We start from the raw sequence: 21,704 nt of genomic DNA, 5'->3' as shown, positions 1-21,704 counted from the left end.
AAAAGGCAAGTACGTAAGAGGCGAAACGGTAGAAGCTTATAAAACTAAACGCAACATGTAAAAAGCAGGTAGAGAAAAGTTTCTCTCCCTTTTCCTCATGGGCATCCAATGAAGCTGAATGTTGGAAGGTTCAGGACACCTAAAAGAAGGTCTTTGACGCAGCAGCAGCAGCACACCGTTGATCTGGGGAACTCGCTTCCGCAGGAGGCAGCGCCGATGGCCACCAACTTGGATGGCTTTAAAAGAGAATTAGACCAATTGGTGGAGGCTCTTCTTCGCCCTGGCGGCTGTGCTCTGCCTCCAGGGTCTGAATCCCAGGAGGGGAGATTCAGAAGAGTTGGTCTCGAATGCTGCTTGCGGGGTTTCCCTTTGGGGGGGGGCATCTGGCTGGGCCCCCATCCAGCATCCAGGCTCTCCTTATGGAGCCTCCGGGCCCAGAGGCAGTCTACCTAGATCCCTAGGTCCTTGCGGGTATTCGGCCAACTGAGAGAACAGGAGGCTGGACTAGATGCGCCGCAGCAGCAGGCGCTCTAAGCGTGATGACAGCAGCCAGCCGAGATGAAGCTCCTCATCCAGAGGCAGTCTACCCGCGAAGAGCAGAAGCTTGGCGGGAGGGAGCCACCCCTTTCAAGCTTTCTTTCCGCGGGGGCGGGCGGGAGACCCGTGCCAGAACGCGGGGCAGGAGGGTCTTCGCCACCTGGCGTTGCAAGAGGAATCCTCCAGGCGCAGCAGCAGTCTACCCTTCTCGCGCCGCCCCGCCTCCCTCCCGACGCGGCCTCCCGTTTCCGCCGCCGCCCAGAGGCTGCAGGGCGGGGCGCGGGCCCAGGAGAGTCCCTCCCTCCCCGCTTCCCTCCTTCCATCTTTCCCGAGCAGAGTCCGCCGCCGCCGCCATGGCCGAGAGGGCGCCCGCTCGCTGCCTGCTCCGCGCCCTGCCGCTCCTGGCCGCCCTGTGGCAGGGAGTCGCGCAGGGGAACCAGGAGCTGCGCCACCCGCCCGCCAGGATAGGTAGGGAGTCGCGGAGGGTGGCTGGGGCCAGAGCAGGAGGGAGGCCGGAGGAAAGAAAGGGTCGGGGGGGGAGGGGGTCCCTCTGCTGGCTCGTTACTTTTCAGCAAGGTGCTTAAGGACAAGCACGCAAACATACACATATTTGAAACAAAATAAAAAAAAATTCCTTCCAGCAGCACCTTAAAGACCAACTAAGTTTTTATTTTGGTATGAGCTTTCGTGTGCATGCACATAGGTACCAAATTAAAAAACTTAGTTGGTCTTTAAGGTGCTGCTGGAAGGACATTTTTTTATTTTGTTTCGACTACGTCAGACCAACACGGCTACCTACCTGTAACACACATATTTGCAATTGCACCTGCGCGCACACACACATGCATTTATGCAAAGGTGCCTTTGAGCATGTGCAGAGCGCTCAGCTTCCATAGAGGGGGAAAGGCGATTTGCATATTGCCTTTATGATCTTGGTTGCAATAATAATAATAATAATAATAATAATAATAATAATAATAATAATAACAATAATAATTTATTATTTATACCTCGCCCATCTGGCTGGGTTTCCCCAGCCACTCTGGGCAGCTTCCAACCGAATATTAAAACAGCATTAAACATTAAAAACTTCCCTAAACAGGTTCAGTTGTCTTCTAAAGGCAAAATAGTTACTTATTGCCTTGACATCTGCTGGGAGGGTGTTCCACAGGACGGGTGCCACTACCGAGAAGAGGATTAGACCAATTGGTCTTTGTTTTGTTTTTGAAGTTAGTGTTCCCCACACGGATTTTGACAAAGATGAGATATAACAGAGTCAACCATTCATTGGTAATACTAAAGGGGCTTGGTTCCCTAGCCACACATTCGTCCTTTGAGGTGGACCTGCTTTTGGGAACACCCAACTTTGGAAACTGAGTTTGAGATCCTGAGATAGATCTTGTGGAGAACTTCAAGCAGATGCAAATTCTCCTGTGCCCCATTGTGATAGGAAACGCTCTGTGGGGTGAATTTTCACATCCATTCAAATCTTAGGACATTCAGCATACATCGCTTCAGCATCTCATTAATCCAGACAAAATACCACCTTTAAAATTCTAGGTTCCTTACTAGGAGACCATGGGCAGGGCCGAGGCCTTTTTCCTGGGCCATTGCAACCAGCAGAAAATAGGGAAGCGGGTTTTTCTTGCCACCCCACCTCCTCAGCCTGGCATCATGTACTTGGGAGTTCATCCTTTGAGGAAATCCACTTCCCAATAACCATGAGCTACATACCGTACATGTGCTTGTGTAGACGTGCATTTCACGTGAAATTTCAATTAGGTGTAAAGTTAAAAATCGTTTTGAAGCACATAATGCTTTGCCACGTAAAGTTCCACCAGCCCTATTGGGACATGAGTTTCTGTGCGCCATTGACTCATGAGCCTGTGAAACATGTGCTGACCCTAGTTGGAAACCCACATGTGGCTTTTTGAAACAAGCTAGTCCAGTTTTTCCTTTAGGAAATGCTTACACCAAACTGCTTACACCAGTTGGACAACTTATATGGGAGAAAGAGCTGCACGTGCAAATAAAGGATTCTAAATGCTATGTATAATAATAATAATAATAATAATAATAATAATAATAATAATAATGTATTATTATTTATACCCCGCCCATCTGGCTGGGTTTCCACAGCCACTCTGGGAGGCTTCCAACAAAATATTAAAATATAATATATAAAATATTAAAATATAATAGTCCGTCAAACATTAAAAGCTTCCCTAATGTACTCTACAAGTCTGGTAGTTGTTTTCCTCGTTAACATCTGGTGGGAGGGCGTTCCACAGGACAGGTGCCACTACCAAGAAGGCCCTCTGCCTGGTTCACTGTAACCTCACTTCTCACAGTGAGGGAACCACCAGAAGGCCCTCGGCGCTGGATCTCAGTGTCCAGGCAGAACGATGGGGGTGGAGACGCTCCTTCCGGTATACTGGGCCGAGGCCGTTTAAACCTCTAAACCATATACTGTTGAATGGAAGTCGTACACCAGTGCAGATTGACCATATGACATTGCAGTCTCCTCCTCCTTCAGTTGGAGAGGCTGTGAAGAAAGAGGCACCCTCTTCCACCTACGATGGGACTACCCACAAGTATCCAAATTATGGACAGGCTCTTCTGATGTTTTTATAGAATTACAGAATTGTAGAGGAAGGGCCCCCCAAAGGTCATCTAGTCCAGCCCAGTGCAGTGCAGGAATCTCAACTGAAGCATCCATGACAAATGGCCCCCCAACCTCTGCATAAAAACCTCCCATGAAGGAGAGTCCACCACCTTCCGAGGGAATCTTATGCAGATTACCTTATTCTGAGTTCTGTTGAAAGGAATTAAATACAGAGAAATTAACTTAATTCCAGGTGTTATTGGAGCTGGCGTCGGGGGCACATCGGCAGCCTATTTCCTGCGCCAGAAGTTTGGTAAAGACATCCAGATTGATATCTTTGAAAGAGGAGAAGTCGGAGGCCGTGCGGCTACTATCAATGTGGAAGGGAAATACTACGAAGCAGGAGGATCTGTCATCCACCCCCTTAACCTGCACATGAAACATTTTGTGAAGGAGCTAGGTATGGGCACCTTCTTTTCCCCTAGGAGCAGGTTTCATCGCTGCTCCTTTGTTCTTATCCCAGTGGAAACTGTTTTGGTTCCCTTTCACGCCTATGCTTGCTACAATGCAGCCTTCTCTGCCCACCAGATGTTTTGGATTGCAATTCCTATCTGCTCCAGCCAGTTATGGTCTAAAACACCTGGAGGACCCTATCTGCAATTCCTATCTGCTCCAGCCAGTTATGGTCTAAAACACCTGGAGGACCTGATGTCTGGAAAGGTTGCTATAATTAATAAGGTTGCTATAATCCACCCCCTTAACCTGCACATGAAACATTTTGTGAAGGAGCTAGGTATGGGCACCTTCTTTTCCCCTAGGAGCAGGTTTCATCGCTGCTCCTTTGTTCTTATCCCAGTGGAAACTGTTTTGGTTCCCTTTCACGCCTATGCTTGCTACAATGCAGCCTTCTCTGCCCACCAGATGTTTTGGATTGCAATTCCTATCTGCTCCAGCCAGTTATGGTCTAAAACACCTGGAGGACCTGATGTCTGGAAAGGTTGCTATAATTAATACCTCTTTGGAGGAAATAGGAGGGGCATTTTCTTTCTGGGGGTGTTAGTGTGTGTGACAAGTCTGGGTATCACTGCTTTACTTCCTCTCAAAATGTAAGCTGTAACTCACAGCCACAAGAATAAGATGGGTGGGTACATCTCAGGTGTCAAAAGCCAGGGTAAAGAGGTGTGTCTTCCACACTTGCCAGAAGCTGTATAATGAGGTTGTCTTCTCTCCACCACAGAAAAGGCTCTTTTCTGGACCAAAAGGGCTCCCTATGCCATTCTTAGCTCCCAAGTGTGTGTAGGGAAGGAGGCAGTCTTTCATGTATCTGGGGTTGTTTAGTGAGTAGTGAGCACCTTTATTTAGGCCCAGAAATGAACCGGCAACCAGTGCTGTTGTTTTAAAACACTGGTTTTATGAGATCTGAATCAGATCTACGTAAAGTGTGACAAGTTCCGCAATACAGTCCTACCCTGGATCCCGAATGCCTTGGTGCTTGGACATTTTGAGTCCTGAACGCCGCAAACCTGGAAGTTAGTGTTCCGGTTTGCAAACGTTCTTCGGAAGCCGAACATCCGACGTGGCTTCCGCAGCTTCCAATTGGCTGCAGGAGCTTCTGTGCTTTGGTTTCCGAACGTTTTGGAAGTCGAATAGACTTCCGGAACGGATTCCGTTCAACTTTCAAGGTACGACTGCAGTCACATCCCCCAGCCTCTCTAGATTTCCGGAAAGGACACAAGTGAATTCAAATTAAAAAATCGGGCTCCCACCAAATCCTGTATCTGATAGAGGCCTGTGTGCACCCATCCATCGCCCACCAAATCTCAAACAGATGCTGAGTTCTTTCTTACCTTGCTGCCCCAATGTAAACTCAGACTTTCTCCCAGTTCACAGGCTGTGCTTTCAAACCTGCAGGTCTTTCCGCCTATCAAGGTCAAGGTGGCCTTTTGGGCATCTACAATGGAGATGAGTTTGTCTTTGAGGAGAGCAGCTGGTACGTTTGGAATTTCCTCAAGCTCCTCTGGCATTATGGACTGAATCCTGTGCGGATGTACATGTGGGTAGAGGAAGTGCTGGACAAATTTATGAGGTAAGGCTGAAGAAGAAATTATATACATAACCTGTCCTATCAACACTGCATGCAGATTCCTAAATAAATACCTGGAAGCACTAGCAAAGCAATCTGGTGTTCAGGCTTCTTAGCTATCAGTCCTGTGCATTGGAATAAGTTGCAATTAAATTAGGGTCAGTATTCTCAAGAGATTGTGCATACTGGTGGCACTCAGCAAAGCAATAATGAACTTTAATTTATTTTCTGTTTGAGAACAACACAAAGCTTCTGAAAGGGCACCAGAAGTCTTATCAAAAACAATACTAGTCCCTAACTTTGTCTTCCTCCTGCGCACAGTCTTTGCTTTCCCATATCTCAATTCTTTCCCCCCTTTTGCACAAAGGATCTATCGGTATCAGGTTTACGACTATGCCTTCAGTAGCAACGAGGCTTTACTTCATGCCCTCGGAGGGACTGATTTTGTTCAGATGCTGAATGTTACCATTGATGAGGCCTTGCAGAAGACCAGCTTCTCTCAGAAGTTCATCAATGAGATGGTGACTCCAGTTATGAGAGTCAACTATGGCCAAGGTGTCAACATCAATAGCTTTGTGGGTAAGTGGCAACGCTTGTTTACAGATTTGTATCTTGCCATATCTTGAAGGTTCAAGGAATCGAAAATAAAACCTGCTGATTTCCATAATGCTGTTATACAAATCCATATGGTGTGTCTGCATTTGCAATTCTGGTCACCTAAAAAGGAAATTGTAGACTTGGAAGAGGTGTTGAGAAAAGGCCAACCAAAATGATCAAGGGGATGGAGTGATTCCCGGTTCCAGCGCTTGGGACTTTTTAGGTTACAAGATAATGCAGGGCACAGAGAAAGTGGATCAAGAAAAGTTTTTCCTCCCTCTTTCATAACGCTAGAACTTGTGGACACCCAGTGAAGCTCAATGTTCTTTTATCTGTCCTGAAAAGACTTCCTCATGCAGGGCATGGTTAAACTGTGGAACTCGCTCCCACAGGAGGCAGGGATGGCCACCAATTTGGATGGCTTTAAAAGAGAATTAGACAAATTCCCAGAGGAGAGGGCTACCAATTGGCATGTCGGCTGTGCTCTGCTTCCACAATTGAGGCAGCAATGCTTCTGAATGCCACCTGCTGGAGGCCATAGGAGGGGAGAGGGCTTTTGCACTCTGTCCTGCTTGTGGGTTTCTCACAGTCCTCTGGTTGGCCACTTTGAGAACAAGATGCTGGACTAGAATCATAGAATGGTAGCATTGTCTAGCCCGCATTTTACTAGCTTCTTTACAAGAATATCATGGACTAGATGAGCAAGTGGCCTGATCCAGCAGGCTCTTCTTATATTCGGGGATAGATTACAATAACTCAATATGTCCGCAAAGCACAGCCTTTAGATATTTCACTGAAAGATGCTGGAGGGCCAAATTCTCACAGGGGCACTTCTGCAATTTTTTAAATAAAATTTTTTCCTAATTCCTCTTCCTGATGGCCACCACCAAATGAAAGGCATTTTGCTGCCTGGAATAATCTGCATGAAGGGGATATTTGAATGATGATCTTACTGACAAAATTCATTTTCTGGTACTCTATTTTCCGTGTATAAAACTATACACACCCCCAGTTTAAAATTGGGGGTCATCTTATACACGGATAGTGCATACGGAGGATTTCTTTATTTGGAGTCCCCCAAAATAGGGGTTGTGTTATACACAGAAAAATACGGTATCTGTCTGTCTCACTATCCGAGTCAAGAACAGACCTGCTGCAAACATGCCCAAAGTACATGAGGTCATTTGCACTGAGCAGAGGTTTTGCTTGCGTGTGAGCCAGCCTGCCTGCTGTGGCGTCTTGTGGTGTCAAAAGCACGAATGACAGAATTAAGCAGGAATCCTGTGAGTAGGATCAGAGGCCTGATAAGACACAAGGCCTTGTTAGTCATTCTGGTTTTAGGTAAATACACACACCTTTCTACAATCCTGTCTTCTGCTCTCCCATACGTGGGATATGACTGACATTCTCTAAGCCAGCCTTCACGAGCCTGCTGCCTTCCAGATATTGCTGGACTGCAACTCCCATCCACCCCAGACAGCATGGACCAGGCATCCCCAAACTGCGGCCCTCCAGATGTTTGGGCCTACAACTCCCATGATCCCTAGCTAAGAGGACCAGTGGTCAGGGATGATGGGAATTGTAGTCCAAAACATCTGGAGGGCCGAAGTTTGGGGATGCCTGGCATGGACCATGGTCAGGGATGATGGAGATTGTCATCCAGAGGGCATGATGATGATGATGATGATGATGATGATAATAATAATAATAATAATAATAATAATAATAATAATAATAATATATTATTTATACCCCGCCCATCTGGCCGGGTTCCCCCAGCCACTCTGGGCGGCTTCCAACAAAATATTAAAATACAGAAATCCATCAAACATTAAAAGCTTCCCTAAACAGGGCTGCCTTGAGATGCCTTCTAAAGGTCTGGTAATTGTTATTCTCTTTGACATCTGGTGGGAGGGCGTTCCACAGGGTGGGCGCCACTACCGAGAAGGCCCTCTGCCTGGTTCCCTGTAACTTGGCTTCTTTTAGCGAGGGAACCACCAGAAGGCCCTCGGCGCTGGACCTCAGTGTCCGGGCAGAACGATGGGGGAGGAGATGCTCCTTCATGAGACCCCTTCATGAGACCCCGGAAGGCTGCTCTGTGAGTTATACTCTCTGATTGGGCCTGCTACATTGTGTTTTGCCCAAGGACAGGGCCTGCGTGCCCGTGAGGAAGGCTGAGGCACCTGCCTTGGGAGGCAGAATCCCTTGGGCAGCAAAACCCCTGAAGGTATTCTGCCCGCCCCTGCCAGGGAAGCAAGGAGCAGCAGCAGTGGCTTCTGACGAGACTTCACTGGAAGTCCGTGCAACCTCAGCAAGCAAGGCTTTGGTGGTGGTGGCACCTTCCTATGTTGCCTCAGGCAGCAAAACAGGATGGGTTGCCCCTGCTCCTTATTTTGTCTGCCTTGAATTATGGCTTACTGTAGGTTACCTCTCTCTCTCTCTCTCTCTCTCTCTGTGTGTGTGTACTATATACGTTGTGTAAAGTTTTATTCACACTTTTGTACACACACACACACCCCGGAATCTTCTGGTGATCAAGAAATAATAAAAAGAAATATTCTAACATTAGATATAAATGCCTTTTTTCTTCACTGTTAGCTGTACAGTTCTGCAGTTTTGTGTTAAAGTTATTCTTGCCTCCCTGGTAGGTGCTGTATCTTTGTCAGGCGCCGAATCTGGACTTTGGTCAGTAGAAGGTGGGAACAAACTGGTATGCACTGGCCTTATTTCTGCTTCTAAAGCACAACTGATTTCTGGCACTGTCATCTCTCTGGAAGAGAAAACGCTGAAAAGGGGACGCTTAGGTGAGCTTGCTACAACGTTCTTACACTTGGGATGCAGTAGAAAAAAAATAATTGCACAAAAATCTGCTGGTTGAGATATATTGGTTTGGACAGGGTAGGTCAGAACTGGCTGAGTAGATGAAAGGAAGGGTCATAGATGTAGATAATAGAAGCCAGAAAGACTAGTTGTACAGTAGTTGCAGCTACAACTTTTTTCCTCTTCAGAGCCACCTGAACTTGCTGGAAAACTGGCCTAGTGCTATATCAGGCGGATTACTCTTGATTATGTTTTAAATAAATAAAGTTTTGCTTTTTTTAAAGTACTTTCTTTGTCTCCCAGGAGATACTGCACAGCTGTACGAGGTCACCTACAATTCTACGTCAGGATTAATGTCAGAGCTGTACGACGTTATTCTGATTGCCACCCCGTTGCACCGTAAAATTGCCAATATAACTTTCCGCAACTTCAAGCCACCCATTCCAGAGCTCTCCCAGCCCTACCATCATATTGTGGCAACATTTGTCCATGGGCACATTAACACTTCCTTCTTTGGCTACCAGGATCCTTCGAAGTTCTCTTTAAGTGCCATTTTCACAATGGAGAACCCAAAGTTGTTTATCAATAGTATTGGCATTGTCTCTCCAGTTGAAGATAAAGCTAAGCAGCTTCTGAGCCCTCCTGTTTGGAAAGTGTTCTCACCCCAGCCTCTCACCAAGGAGCAACTGAATTTGCTTTTCTCGTCTTACGATTCTGTTGAAGTGAAGACGTGGCTTGCCTACCCGCACTACAGCACCCCAGAGAAATGTCCCCCTATCATTCTCCATGACAGAATGTACTACCTCAACAGCATCGAATGGGCTGCAAGTGCCATGGAAATGAGTGCGATCGCAGCCAAGAATGCTGCTCTTTTAGCCTACCATCGCTGGTATGATAAGGCAGACATGATTGATCAAGAAGATTTGCACGAGAGACTCAAAACAGAACTCTGAGGTAGAATACACACGGCTGGGGAGGAAATCTAGGTTGGTGTACTGTATTTTGTGGGGTGGGGGAAGAGGAGAAGAAAGGGAGTGGACCTGAAGATTTAGCAAGCTGTATCAGACCATGTGGTGCATCACCTACTGAAAGCTCTTTTACTACATTTACAGGAAAAGATAGTAACGAGGCACAGTGGAGTGACAGAATAGCTGTCTTTGAGTCATGCAGGTTAATTCAGGATTTTACTTTGTTAGCAACATGCAGGAGCTATCAGGTGCTGGGCCAGGGTGGATTAGCAACTGACAGCAAGTAGCTGAAAGAAAAGGAGGGGTGACATTAAATGAAATTGTTAGGATTTCCCCACCAGTATACTGATGCCCGCAAATTGTGTATTGTCATACTGTCCAATTATGTATCTCCCTTACAGAACTCTCTTACACTCTTATACACTGTGATAATGGATAACTCAAGCCATATTATTGCTAGACAAAGTAAGATTTCTGATGTTTAGCTGCATCTGATATAAAATACAAATGTAGCCCAAGAGAGGGGGTTGTGTGTACTTTCGTTCTGTTTATCAGATGAAAGAATTACATGGAAGAAAACAGAAGAAGCCCTCATGTTAATGCATTGAGAGTCAACCATGTAGACTTCAAACCACCCTGAATTTACTTTCAAAAAAGTAGAGTAAGTTGATCCAATTTTAACAATTTATTTAAAAAAAATCACAAAGAATGTGTCATGCCTGTAAAATCTACAATACAAAAACAAATGTCCACATTGTAGCTGGTTCCACTGGTTTGTTTATACTCGTTCCAAAGCTTCTAGCATAATGATGCTGTTTCCACGTATTACCTAGAAATAAAAACACTGAAAGTTAAACACCAACCAAATACTGCCAAGTGGCTTAAGGAAGAATATTATAGACTCACAAAAGGGACCTGTTTCCCACATCACGAAAGACAGCTGCAGAAAGTGACCACACTTCAGTGCTTAAGCTTTGTTATTATTATTCCTATATTATTTGCTCAAAGCCTTTTAAAGGGTAGTAACAAATAATATAAAAAAATTCCTTCAGTAGCACCTTAAAGACCAACTAAGTTTATATTTTGGTATGAGCTTTCGTGTGCATGCACACTCATACCAAAATATAAACTTAGTTGGTCTTTAAGGTGCTACTGAAGGAATTTTTTTATTTTGCTTCGACTCGGACCAACACGGCTACCTACCTGTAACAAATAATAGTCATACTCTTGAGTTACCCCACTGACAACTCAATTCATTATAATTGGTCTACTTATGATTATGACTAACAGTGGACATCACCCAAAGCATCTTAATCTTCTAAGTTAAAATAGCAAAACTAAAAGGCAAGTCATCACCTGGTACTGAAAAGACAAACTCTGGGCCAGATGAGCTTCCTTAGAGAGGCAGTTCTGAAACTGCAGCAAAACCACCAAAGTTTATCTCATGTGTTGCTACCCAGTTAACTAATGGGAGGAGAGAAGGCTGAAAAGGGCGCATCTAAAATTGGACAGGTTCATGTGGACAGAGGCAGTTCTGAAGGGAGTCTAGACACAAACCATACACCTTGGCCAATGTCAAGGTACTAGCTGTCCCAGGAACATGGGACAAGAAAACAAGGGGTTATGGAGAAGTCAGAGAAGAGCCTTCTGCACGAGTTAAAAAAGCTCCACAGCTACACTTAAGAATGTAAGAAGAGCCTACTGGATCAGGCCATTGGGCGTCTGGTCCAGCATCGTGTTCTGACTTGAGCACAAGAGCCCGCTCCTCTTCTGTGGTTTCCAGTAACTTGTATTCAGGATTACTGCCTCTAATATTATTTCAGGTTGGTCTCTTTCTTTTCCCCATACCTCTTAAGCGCACAAAAATGAGATCAAAATTGGAAACACAATCCGATACAATGGCAGCCTCGGAAATATTTCTGCAGACAACACATAAATGAAAGGTGGCTAGGGCAATGTTCTTGTGTCATCATGTTGCACACACTGGCTGCTCTGGGTGACCTCATTTTAAGAAAAGGATGTTGCCAAAGATCCAAAAGTGCTGTAAAATCCTTGGGGCTAAAAAGATATTTTCATGAAGAAATGCAGCTTGATTAGACATCTAGAAGAAGCCTTTCAAACAGATCCTAAAATTCTTATTTTGGTGTACGAGTTCCAAAGCCTTGTACCACTTTTCGCCAAGTATGGGTAGAGCTTTGGTATACTCTATTGTGAACATGTGTCATTTACAAAAGAACGTGGATATTGCCCGCCTTCAGTGCACACATGCCTTTGGAGCAGTATCCTGGTATTCTTCAGAAGTGTTCTGTGAAAGGGGTGGGTGGGGGATTTACAGTATGAGGTTTATTTTGTCTACCTCTTTAGTTTGTTAATTCTTGTTCTTTTTATTATAGTAGCTTTTGTAAGCTTTGAAAATCAATAAAACACAATAAAAAAGTACTGCAAGATTTTGGATTATAGTTTGATATAGCACCAGGCAAAAATGCAAAACCACACAGATGAACTCCTGCATCTTTTTAAAAAAAATCTAACTCAAAGACATTTTTCTAGAAAATGCTTTTGATAAATTCTCATGTACAACAAAAAGCTGGATGACATTAGCTTAGCTGCCTTTTTCGGTTTCAACTACGTTTAAAAGGTTTATTAATTTCTACTTACCACCATCCCTATGTTGTTCTGTTGTCCTCCTGCTGCCATTTCCACACACTCATCTATTACAAGATTCATAAATGGATCAAATCCTCTTAAGATTCCTTGGACATGCCGGCCACCATTTAATTTCACTGTAAAGAACAGTCAGGTTAGTTTACTTCCTCTTGGTACTTTATCTTGATTCTACGTTGGATATGTCCAAGGCAACATTTATGGAATTAAGATACAGTATGTAGGTAGTCTGTCTTTATCCTTTCTTGCTCACAATTGTGGAACCCAGTTTAAACCAGGGGAAAGATGTACTGCTCACTTTCATACGTTTGTTTGGGCAGCTGGCTGTGCATCAGAGGGAATCTGGCCTACTTTCCCGACTAAACATTTGGGATACTGCTACAGAAGCAAAGAATGGGGGAAGTGAATGCAGGTTGCAATTCAGCACAGGTCAAGAGACAAAGTAACAGTCCCAGTGATGTTTTCCACCCAAAATGCAGCAAACAAACAAATAAACCATTCAACTTACATGACAGCTTCTTGTCCATAAACCTGAAAATTAAATAAGAGTGAATAATTAAGCATCACTGCAGTCAAATTCAACCCAATACAGGGAAAGGGAAAGGGTGAGTTATATGTATTTAGAAAGAAAAGAAAAAGAGATAAGGGACATGGAAAACAAACCCTATAAAAAAGAAGTTGAAGAAACTGCTTAACTTTGGGGGAACATAGGAAGCCACCTCATGCTGAATCAGACCCTTAACCTATCTAGGTCAGTATGGCTTACACTGACTGGCAGCAACTCTCCAGGGTTTCAGACAGGAATGTCACCCAGCCCTTCCTGGAAATGCTGCCAGGAACCTGCTCCTTCTGCATGCATAGCAGTTGTTCCACTGAGCAACGACCCTTCCCATTAGGATGATGAAAAGGGGAAATGGAAGCACTCTCCAAATACCTGAAAGGCTCTCACACAAAAGAGGGCAAAGACTTGCTCTCCTACACTGCCTCCGAAGCTAGAGCTAGTGGGCTCAAGACACAGGAGAGCGGATTTGGGTGGGCCTTCAGCAGCAACTCCTTGACAGCAATAACGATTTGCCAAAGGAGTCAGCTGCTACTTGGGGGTGAAGCAGGCTCTCCTCTAGAGATCTGGAAACAATGCCTGGAGAAGCACCTGTCCAGGTTGCTCTTGTGCTGGATTCCTTGTACGAAGCCAGAGGATGAGGACAGCCAAATGTGGTTTGCCCTTCAGATGCTGTTGGACTGCATCTCCCAACAATCCCAGGCAACATTGCTGGAGTGACTGGAGTTGCAGCCCAGCAACTTCTGAAAGAGCCATTGTGGTGCAACGGTTAGTGTCAAACTAGGGCCCGGGAGACCTACGTTCGAATTACACTTCAGCCATGAAGCTCCCTGAGTGACCTTGAGCCTTCACTGCCTCTCAGCCGAGACTACATCACGGAGTTGCTGTGGGGATAAATTGGGGGGGGGCACCATGAAAGCCATCTTGAGCTCAATGGAGAAAAAAAGTAGGATAGATAGATAGATAGATAGAGATTAGATAGATAGATAGATAGATAGATAGATAGATAGATAGATAGATAGATAGATATGGCCTCCTTCTAGTTCTATGATCAATTCGCCTTAAGGAAGAAAATTACGGCAGTCCCGAATCACGTGCTGCTCTATTTTTTCGTAGCTCTATGACAAACACGCGCGTCGTGCGGTGCATGATGGGAGTGAGAAGGCCCAAGCGCCCGCTCGCGAACTAACGGCGGCCGCCCCCCCCCCGCTGTTTCTCGCCTCCTTCCCATCGGGCTCCCCGGCCACCCGCCGCCCCTGCCGCGCTCCCGCACTCACTTCTTCAGCTCTGGCGGATGTGCTTTGCTCATCGTGTCTCCTTACAAGCAGCTCCGGCGACGAGCGTCTTCCTCCCGCCTTAGCACCGTTCCGGCGTATGACGTCACCGCGCCGCTTCAGCTTTTCCCCAATCAGAAGGAGCCTGTTGCGGCGGCGCGGACGACTAGCTCAATGCAAGTGACGCCTGCAGGGCGTGGACTACCTCGTCCTCGCAACCAATCACCGCCGAGTAGACGGCCGCGGTCTGCCCTCGGATTTCCGCTGCCAACCAATCAGCGGCTGATATGTTTCCTTTGCGGGTGGTCCTATCGACTCGTTTCCACCACGTGTAAAGCAGAAAGTTATGCTTCATTTGCATTTAGTGTATCTGAAATATGCTAACATGTTTAAGTATTTTATTTCAGACTTCCTATTGCATCCCAGCCCGTGGACAAATAAGGATTCAATTATGCCCGTGGGAAATTAAGCCACACGTTTACCTTAGAGTAAAACCCATTTAGTGCAGTGGGTTTTACTTCTGATTAGACAAGCAAAGAAGCGAGTCTGCCTAGACTCGAGTATATTCAGCGCTTTTTTCTGGGGGTACGCAGGGGTACACACACCCCTAAACATTTTGTGAATCTTTGTACTTTTGTTCTGTATTTATTTTTCCAGATTTAAACTATAAAATGGTGGTTTTCTTAAAATGAAAGTACGCCTAAACATTTTTTATAGAAAAAAAAGCATGGAGTATGCTTAATCTGAAAGCAAGTCATATTGACATCATTAGTACTTTATAGTAAAAGTGCACAGGATCTCTGGCTGCATGCAGTGGAAGTTAAACTTAGAAGCAAATGTACTTACACTGAAGACATTTCTATTATTGCATCCTTTTATCACTGCTGCCTGGAATAATTACCATGCTTTTAAATGCTGTGCCTATTCCTGTGATTGTAAACTGTTTTAACTGTTATTAATTCTAGATTCTAATTTATTATAGCCTGTCCTGAGATCTGCTGGTGAGGGGTAGGTACTAAATATAATAATAATTCCCCTAAATGCAATCATAGGCTACATTCACACCATACATCTAAAAGCATATGGCTTTGACGAAAGTAAACTAGTTCCGAGTCCCAGGCCAATTTGTGGGGAACTGTGTGCTTTAAATGTACCGGTATGTTGTGGATGTGACCATAGTTTATCTCCCATGCATCCACCCCCCAGTACCCATACCACTTTTTCAACACAGCTAAAATACCTACAATACACAGTTTCATTTTTAAAAACCATTTTTAATTCAACTTTAATAAAATAATTCACAGTTTAAAGAAAGGAAGGGCAAATAGGGCACTGGAGCTTTGTTAATTTTTGGAACAGTATTCCTGCAGCCCCAAAGGGTCATTGTCGTTGGAATGAGCACACCCACATTCACAATACATGCTGTTTGCTGGTCAGCATTTTTCTGCTTTTTGGGCCTAATCCAAGCACTCAAAGCTCTACCTCCTACATCTGAAGGGGAAAAAACATTACTATTGGATTGGAAGGATGTAGTGCTAGTTGGCTCTGCAGCAGGGAATCCAAACCCTAATTAAAATTGTTACAGAATTCAGACACAATTGAGGAGAAACAGTTTCAACACAGCAGAAATACTGTTGATCAGTACACATAAATTTAATCACACATATAATGGATTAAACAAAAAAAGTATGTTTTCAATGCAAGGGTAGGAAGGAATTATTTGTTTCGCTTGCTGGGGACCCAGGTGGGGCTATTATATGTCACATTGTACTTGTCCCACCAACATCTTTTAGTAGAATTGTTATGCATAAACCTGAACATGACATTTGAGTCTTCAAAGGCTGTTCCGTAAACAAAGTTGCTCCATCCAAATTCTACAGCACTCCAGGTCATCTACAGTTCCCTGCACCCCTTAGAGGAAGACACAAAAAGCTGTTTGCCCCTAACCTCTTTACCATGATATACCTTTAAAGTCATATATCTGAAGTTATTTTAAATATTACAAAATAGCAAAAGCAGCCATGAGAACTTCCTCCCAGGGACAACTTTGTCTGCTAGAGGCCTTATTGTAACATGTCACAGGAGTGTACAGGGGCAGCCTGCCTTTCAGATGTTTTGGACTACAACTCCCATCACCCTTCCGGCTGGGGCTAATGGGAACTGTAGTCCAACAACATCCAAAGGGTACCACGCTGGCTGCCCCTGGCTTACCACAATACATTTCACTGCTTCTACAGAACACAGGTCAATAGCTGCCAATGAAAAAAGGATGCAATACGGTAATTCTTTTGCTTGGGTTGGGATCCCATGGTAGGTTCCACTGGGAAAATGTTCTTCACAATTGCTGAAGGTCTTTGTGCAGGGAAGGAGAGGAGGGAGTTGCGTTGAAGGACTGTGGGTGCTTTGTGGCCAACGAAGGATTTCCCCCCGGTTGAAATGAACTTGGGAAACGGCTCGAGCAATAATGCCTAGACTTCAAATGAAACTTGAGAAACAATAAAAGGTTTTAATTTAAGAATGATGTTTTTATAAGTGTTTAGTTTGGGGGTGACTTTCAGAGTGAGGAGTGTCAGATAAAAACCAAAAACAAACGTTGCTGTGTCATTCCAGTGCCCAGCAAAACAAAAACACACACAGAGATGTTTAAGAATCCATTGAAAGCCACATTTTTGATTTCAGCAAAATCCAAGTGGTTTGCTTTACAGGCTGCATTTTGCATGGTAGAGAGGTGTCATGAATGCCTCCTTCCTCACTGGGTCGGTAGAACTTCCCTTGCACACTGAAAACTAGCATTTCAATGAGAAAAACTGAGCCTCCATCTCTCCCAACCTCCCCCATATGCATGGATCCAATTTGCTCTTTTTCCACACTGGAAGCCTTTGAGCAAGCAAGCCTATAGCTACAGTCTGAAGTGCTAACGTCCAGAAAAAGCATTAATAGTACTAGATTCTGCTGAAGGCATAAGGAGCCCCTCAGCTTTGGGCATAGCTGCCAAGTTTTCCCTTTTCTCGCGAGGAAGCCTATTCAGCATAAGGGAAAATCCCTTTAAAAAAGGGATAACTTGGCAGCTATGGCTTTGGGGAATTCCTATTTGGGGGCAGTTTGGTTTCAGCACTGCTATTTCTGCTATTTCAAAAAATGTAATATCGCAATAGAGAAGCCGTTTTGCCCCCAGCAAACCATCTCCTTCCGAAAAGACCACAGAGACAGATACTTCTGTGTGTCTATATTTGTAAGGCAGCTTAAGAAAGAGGTGCACAGCCAGTGGTTCTGTCTTGTTGAGACACCACATTTCGGAGCTAGCACCTTCTGGATTCCCCTCCCCACACTCAACTTTGCTACAAGGTGGGGAAGAACCACAACAAAAGGGTTTGACACAGGTCTGTGCACACAAACATCATTGATGCCAAAGGAGCCTGTCGTTTTTTCTTTTACACAATCTGACAATCTGCAGCCTTTTCCCCAAACCAAACCCTAAATTCTCAAGCACTTCAGGAGGCCACAAGTATACAGTCACGCCATAAAAAAGTCACCCAATGTTTGCTTTCTATGTTTCCAGAAAGGGCAATCATGCCCATCTTAATTTTAATTGATTATCTCCCTTTCCCGTTCCTCCGCAAAGCCAGGGTGTTTACTGGGCAATGCTGGCCAAGTTCTCCTTCATCTTTTTGGTCATGCTGGGAATGAGGTGCATGTGGTCGTCCACACACTTTGTCACGCAGTTGTCCAGCTGCAGTTTGATCTGCTGCTCTTTGCTCCCTGAATCTAAGGAGTCTTTGGCTTGGTCATTACAATGCATTGTGCAGCGGGCAAGGCGGTCCTATAATTAGCAAAAAGAAACAAACACGGAAGTCAAGAGGTGGGCAAGGCTAAGAATAAGTTGCGTTAACAGCCTTCATCAGTGGACCATCCAAACAGGACTCTTAAAGAGCTTTTAAATGATTGTTTCAATAATGATAATGATAATAAATTTGTAGAATTGGAAGGTCTCTCCAAAGGTAATCTAGTTCAACCCCCTGCAATGCAGGATTAAATCAAGGCTTACATTCACCACTTTAAACAGTCCGGCTCCCCCCCTCCCCTGAATTCTGGGTGCTGTAGTTTGTCAAGGGTGCTGAGAGTTGTTGGGACAATCCTAGTTCCCTCCCAGTGCTACAGTTCTCAGGGTGGACCACTTCTCAGGGAACTCTCAGAACTGTAGCTCTCCCAGGGGAATAGGGGTTCTCCTAACACAGGCATCCAGTGGTGTCCAAACTTTTTTCAGAGGGCCAGATTTGATGAAGTGAAGGGCTGTGAGGGCCGACCAAAGTTGTTAACTGTGTTGTTGTTTTTAGGATTGAAGTTGTTGAGCTTTTTTTATGATTTTACCCCAAAGTTGTTGAGGGTTTTTTTTAGGATTGAAGTTGTTTTTTTAGGATTTTACCCCAGGAAATAAGCTGCCACGGGGGCCAGATTAAACTAACCAGTGGGCCAGATTAGGCCCCCGAAGCAGACTTTGGACATGCCAAACTTGGCCCTGCAGATGTTTTGGGACTACAATTTCCATCATCCCTGACCGCTGGTCCTGTTAGCTAGGGATCATGGGAGTTGTAGTCCCAAAACATCTGAAGAGCCAAGTTTGCCCATGCCTGTCCTAACAACTCAGCACTTTAAACAAACTACAGATCCCAGAATTCTTAGGGGGAAGCCATGACTGTTTGAACTGGTAGGATACTTCTTTAAATGTATGCTGCAAATGTGACCCAAGATGTGCATTTGTTTAAGATGCTAAGCACATGAATGTGGTGGTTGAGCAATTCAGACCATTGCCCTCTCAAAAGATAAGTGTGCAACCCTGGAGGGTCTGGCAGATTGAGACCAAAGTCCAACTTCCCGCAGACCAGCTAGTCCCCCACCTACACCCACACTCACTTTTCTCCTCACCTGAAATCTCTCCAGCTCTTGGGTGACCACGGCCTGCGCCTGAGCCAGGGGCGCATGGCAGCGCTCAATGCACTGGTGCACTTGCTGCATGGAGGCCTTGTTGTTCTCACAGCACGTCGCGCTGCACCGGAACATGATTCCCTGGAAAGAGCCGGGTGTCAGTAAGAGGACCTCAGAGAGAGCCATGCTGGGTCTGGCCCCGCGAACCTGTTGTCCCAGCCACTGGCCAGCCAGGCGCTCCTGGGAAGCTCCCAAGCAGCAAGGGAAGAGGGCAACGGCCCTCCACTGTTTGCCCCCCAGCAACTGATAATTCAGAGGTAGACTGCCTCTAAACGTGGTAGTTCCATTTTGTCATCCTTGCTAATAGCCCTCTCGCCCACAAGGTTCTCTCTGTAGCAGCCGAGAGGAAAAAGATCCTGCTCCGTAGCCCAGTTTTCAAAGAAACAGTCCAATGGAAAGGAACATGTGGATCAGTAGGGTCACAGGGTGAGCAGAGGGACTAGCAGGGGTCAGCAAACTTTTTCAGCGGGGGGCCGGTCCACTGTCCCTCAGACCATGTCAGGGGCCGGACTATATTTTTGGGGGGAGGGGATTAACGAATTCCTATGCCCCACAAATAACCCAGAAATGCATTTTAAATAAAAGCACACATTCTACTCCTGTAAAAACACCAGGCAGGCCCCACAAATAACCCAGAGATCCATTTTAAATAAAAGGACATATTCTACTCATGTAAAAACATGCTGATTCCCGGACCGTCCGCGGGCTGGATTTAGAAGGCGATTGGGCCGGATCCTGCCCCCTGGGCCTTAGTTTGCCTACCCATGGACTGGAGCAGGCATGGCCCACAGGTAGATCGTGATCTACCAGTAGATCACTGGATGTCTGCGGTAGATCACTGGTAGATCATTGGCTCCCCTCAAAGAAGCTGAACAACTGTGACTCCCCTTAAAAAAGCTCAACATTTACCTCCTCCCTGAAAAAAACTCAACAACTTTGACCCAAACCCAAAAAAAGGGGGGTAGATCACTGCCAGTTTTTAACTCGATCGCAGTCTCTTGGGAGTTGGCCACCCCTGGACTAGAGCAATGGTTCTCAAACTTTTTCAGGCCACGGCCCCCTTAGTTCCTTGGTTCCACCCCCAGTGTCCCCTACCCTACCGGTATAAACTGGCCTGTATTAAAATCTATCCCCAGTCTCGAAGCTCACTGAGGCCATCTGTGACTGGGGAGCCTATTGCAAGGGGAAGGGGGGGGGCAAACAGACCACCACAACCACTCTGGAGGAAGGGCAGGGTTGAAACGTGGCAAATAATGGCCCATTCTTGCTGAGCTGCCTATCCTCACCTGGTGCCCTCCAGATCTTGTGGACTACAACTTCCACCTGGAATCGTTCAGCCACACTTGTTGCGGCTGATGGGAATTGTAGTTTAAAACACCTGGTGGGCATCAGGTTGGAAGGCTGTTGCTTGGGGATTGCAGAACACCCACCCCGGCCCCCGCGCACCCTGCCTCTCTGCCCTTTGACCCCTTCAAGCAAATCAACAGGGAGGGCCGTGCAGTTTCTCAGACCTAAAATCAGCACGATATCCATTATGCATCGCATTTATACTCCCCTTGCTGAACACAGATGATTTAAGAGCTTGCTGGATCAGTCCAAAAGGGGCCTATCCAGTCCAGCCTCGTGTTCTCACAGTGGCCACCCAGATGCCCCAAAGGGAAACCCGCAAGCAGGACCCGAGCACAAGGTCACCCTCCCCTCCTGCGGGGAGGCAGGAGCACAGCCTCCTCCATGGCTAGCAGCCACCCATAGCCCCCTCCTCCTCCCCCTCCTCTATGAATTCGTGTAGCGCTGCATTAAAGCCTAGGCTGATGCCCATCGCTGCCTCCTGGGGGAGCGAGTTCCCGCGGCCCGCGAGTTCCCGGGGGGCATCCCCACGTGCGCTCCAAGCGCCGCCCGACCTGCATCTTCCGGATGTTCTCTCGCTCCAGCCCCTGCACCATGCTGTCGATGGCCTCTTGCACGCGGAGCTGCTGAGCCTCGGCCATGCCGCTTCGCCCCTCCGCATGGAGGAAGGTCGCCTCGGCGGCAGCCCAGCCCTCTCCCCGCCCCCCGGGCACTTCTTCCCGGGTCAAGGCCCGCCGCGCTTCCGCGGAGCTCGCCCGGCTTCGCAGCGCCACAGCAACCTCGTGCGCCCGGCGCCCGGCACTGCACTGAGCGAAGACGGACTGGAAACCGAAGCGGGGCAGAGGGCTCTTGTGCTGGGACCCTGCTTGCAATGGGTTCCCATTGATGCATCTGGCTGGCCCAGGGTGGATAAAAAGCAATGATTTTTTTAAATAAAAAAATCGGATATATTTTTTAATCGGATTTTTAAAATAAAATGCTTTTGGAGGAAAAAAATCTTTCTAAAGATATACCGTAAGTTACATTATAGTCCAAAGGCTATTAATCAGGAAATAAGGATTTGTTTAAAGTTTTTCATGTGTGCTGAAACTCAGTCTAAGTTGGCTTTTAAGGAAATTGTTATTAAGGAAATGATTGTTTTTCTCCTTCCAATAAAGTACAGCAGAAAAGTTGTCCAAATATAAACAGTTAACTCATTAAACCTCACAACAATTTCATAATTATCCATGTATTTCTTATAGTATAACCAAATCAGTATTTTTTATAT

The 21,704-nt window shown here is 45.9% G+C and overlaps 3 protein-coding genes across 4 annotated transcripts; 1 reads left to right on the top strand and 2 right to left on the bottom strand.

The window, feature by feature from the left end:
• The first annotated feature begins 844 nt into the window (after positions 1-844).
• PCYOX1 (prenylcysteine oxidase 1) lies at positions 845-10,369 on the top strand. 2 transcript variants are annotated; one of them, XM_035117981.2, is made up of 6 exons: positions 845-1,005; positions 3,396-3,602; positions 5,054-5,228; positions 5,593-5,804; positions 8,471-8,626; positions 8,946-10,369. In XM_035117981.2, the coding sequence occupies exons 1-6, from the start codon at positions 891-893 to the stop codon at positions 9,593-9,595; spliced, it is 1,515 nt and encodes a 504-aa protein (XP_034973872.1). In that variant the 5' UTR covers positions 845-890; the 3' UTR covers positions 9,596-10,369. The 2 variants fall into 2 exon arrangements, with proteins under 2 accessions (XP_034973872.1, XP_060132376.1); XM_060276393.1 differs by lacking the exons at positions 845-1,005; positions 3,396-3,602 and adding an exon at positions 3,891-3,935.
• SNRPG (small nuclear ribonucleoprotein polypeptide G) lies at positions 10,281-14,237 on the bottom strand. Its single transcript, XM_035117982.2, has 4 exons — positions 14,111-14,237; positions 12,783-12,805; positions 12,269-12,393; positions 10,281-10,439 (listed from the first exon to the last, which is right to left on the bottom strand). Exons 1-4 carry the CDS (start codon positions 14,140-14,142, stop codon positions 10,389-10,391), a joined length of 231 nt encoding a protein of 76 aa, XP_034973873.1. The 5' UTR covers positions 14,143-14,237; the 3' UTR covers positions 10,281-10,388.
• Positions 14,238-15,178: 941 nt separating this feature from the next.
• On the bottom strand, positions 15,179-21,142 carry FAM136A (family with sequence similarity 136 member A). The gene is made up of 3 exons (XM_035117983.2): positions 20,992-21,142; positions 19,031-19,171; positions 15,179-17,927 (listed from the first exon to the last, which is right to left on the bottom strand). The coding sequence occupies exons 1-3, from the start codon at positions 21,076-21,078 to the stop codon at positions 17,739-17,741; spliced, it is 417 nt and encodes a 138-aa protein (XP_034973874.2). The 5' UTR covers positions 21,079-21,142; the 3' UTR covers positions 15,179-17,738.
• Between the last annotated feature and the right edge of the window lie 562 nt (positions 21,143-21,704).

This window comes from Zootoca vivipara, chromosome 6 (genome assembly GCF_963506605.1).
Source record: "Zootoca vivipara chromosome 6, rZooViv1.1, whole genome shotgun sequence".
Taxonomy (NCBI): Eukaryota; Metazoa; Chordata; class Lepidosauria; order Squamata; family Lacertidae; genus Zootoca; species Zootoca vivipara.
The sequence above is the reverse complement of the archived record's forward strand: the minus strand, read 5'-3'. Positions and strand labels throughout refer to the sequence as shown.

Bases quoted from the DNA above. Each gene is read 5' to 3' on its own strand.
- FAM136A (XM_035117983.2), bottom strand. From the start codon at position 21,078: ATGGCCGAGGCTCAGCAGCTCCGCGTGCAAGAGGCCATCGACAGCATG. The intron at 19,172-20,991 runs GTCGGGCGGCGC...GGCTCTTTCCAG, and splicing joins AGAACATCCGGAAGATGCAG to GGAATCATGTTCCGGTGCAG. The intron at 17,928-19,030 runs GTGAGGAGAAAA...TGCTAATTATAG, and splicing joins AAGAGCTGGAGAGATTTCAG to GACCGCCTTGCCCGCTGCAC.
- PCYOX1 (XM_035117981.2), top strand. From the start codon at position 891: ATGGCCGAGAGGGCGCCCGCTCGCTGCCTGCTCCGCGCCCTGCCGCTC. The intron at 5,229-5,592 runs GTAAGGCTGAAG...TTTTGCACAAAG, and splicing joins GTGCTGGACAAATTTATGAG to GATCTATCGGTATCAGGTTT. The intron at 5,805-8,470 runs GTAAGTGGCAAC...CCTCCCTGGTAG, and splicing joins CAACATCAATAGCTTTGTGG to GTGCTGTATCTTTGTCAGGC.
- SNRPG (XM_035117982.2), bottom strand. From the start codon at position 14,142: ATGAGCAAAGCACATCCGCCAGAGCTGAAGAA. The intron at 12,806-14,110 runs GTGAGTGCGGGA...TTTAATTTTCAG, and splicing joins CATCCGCCAGAGCTGAAGAA to GTTTATGGACAAGAAGCTGT. The intron at 12,394-12,782 runs GTAAGTTGAATG...TGTTCTTTACAG, and splicing joins TATGGACAAGAAGCTGTCAT to TGAAATTAAATGGTGGCCGG.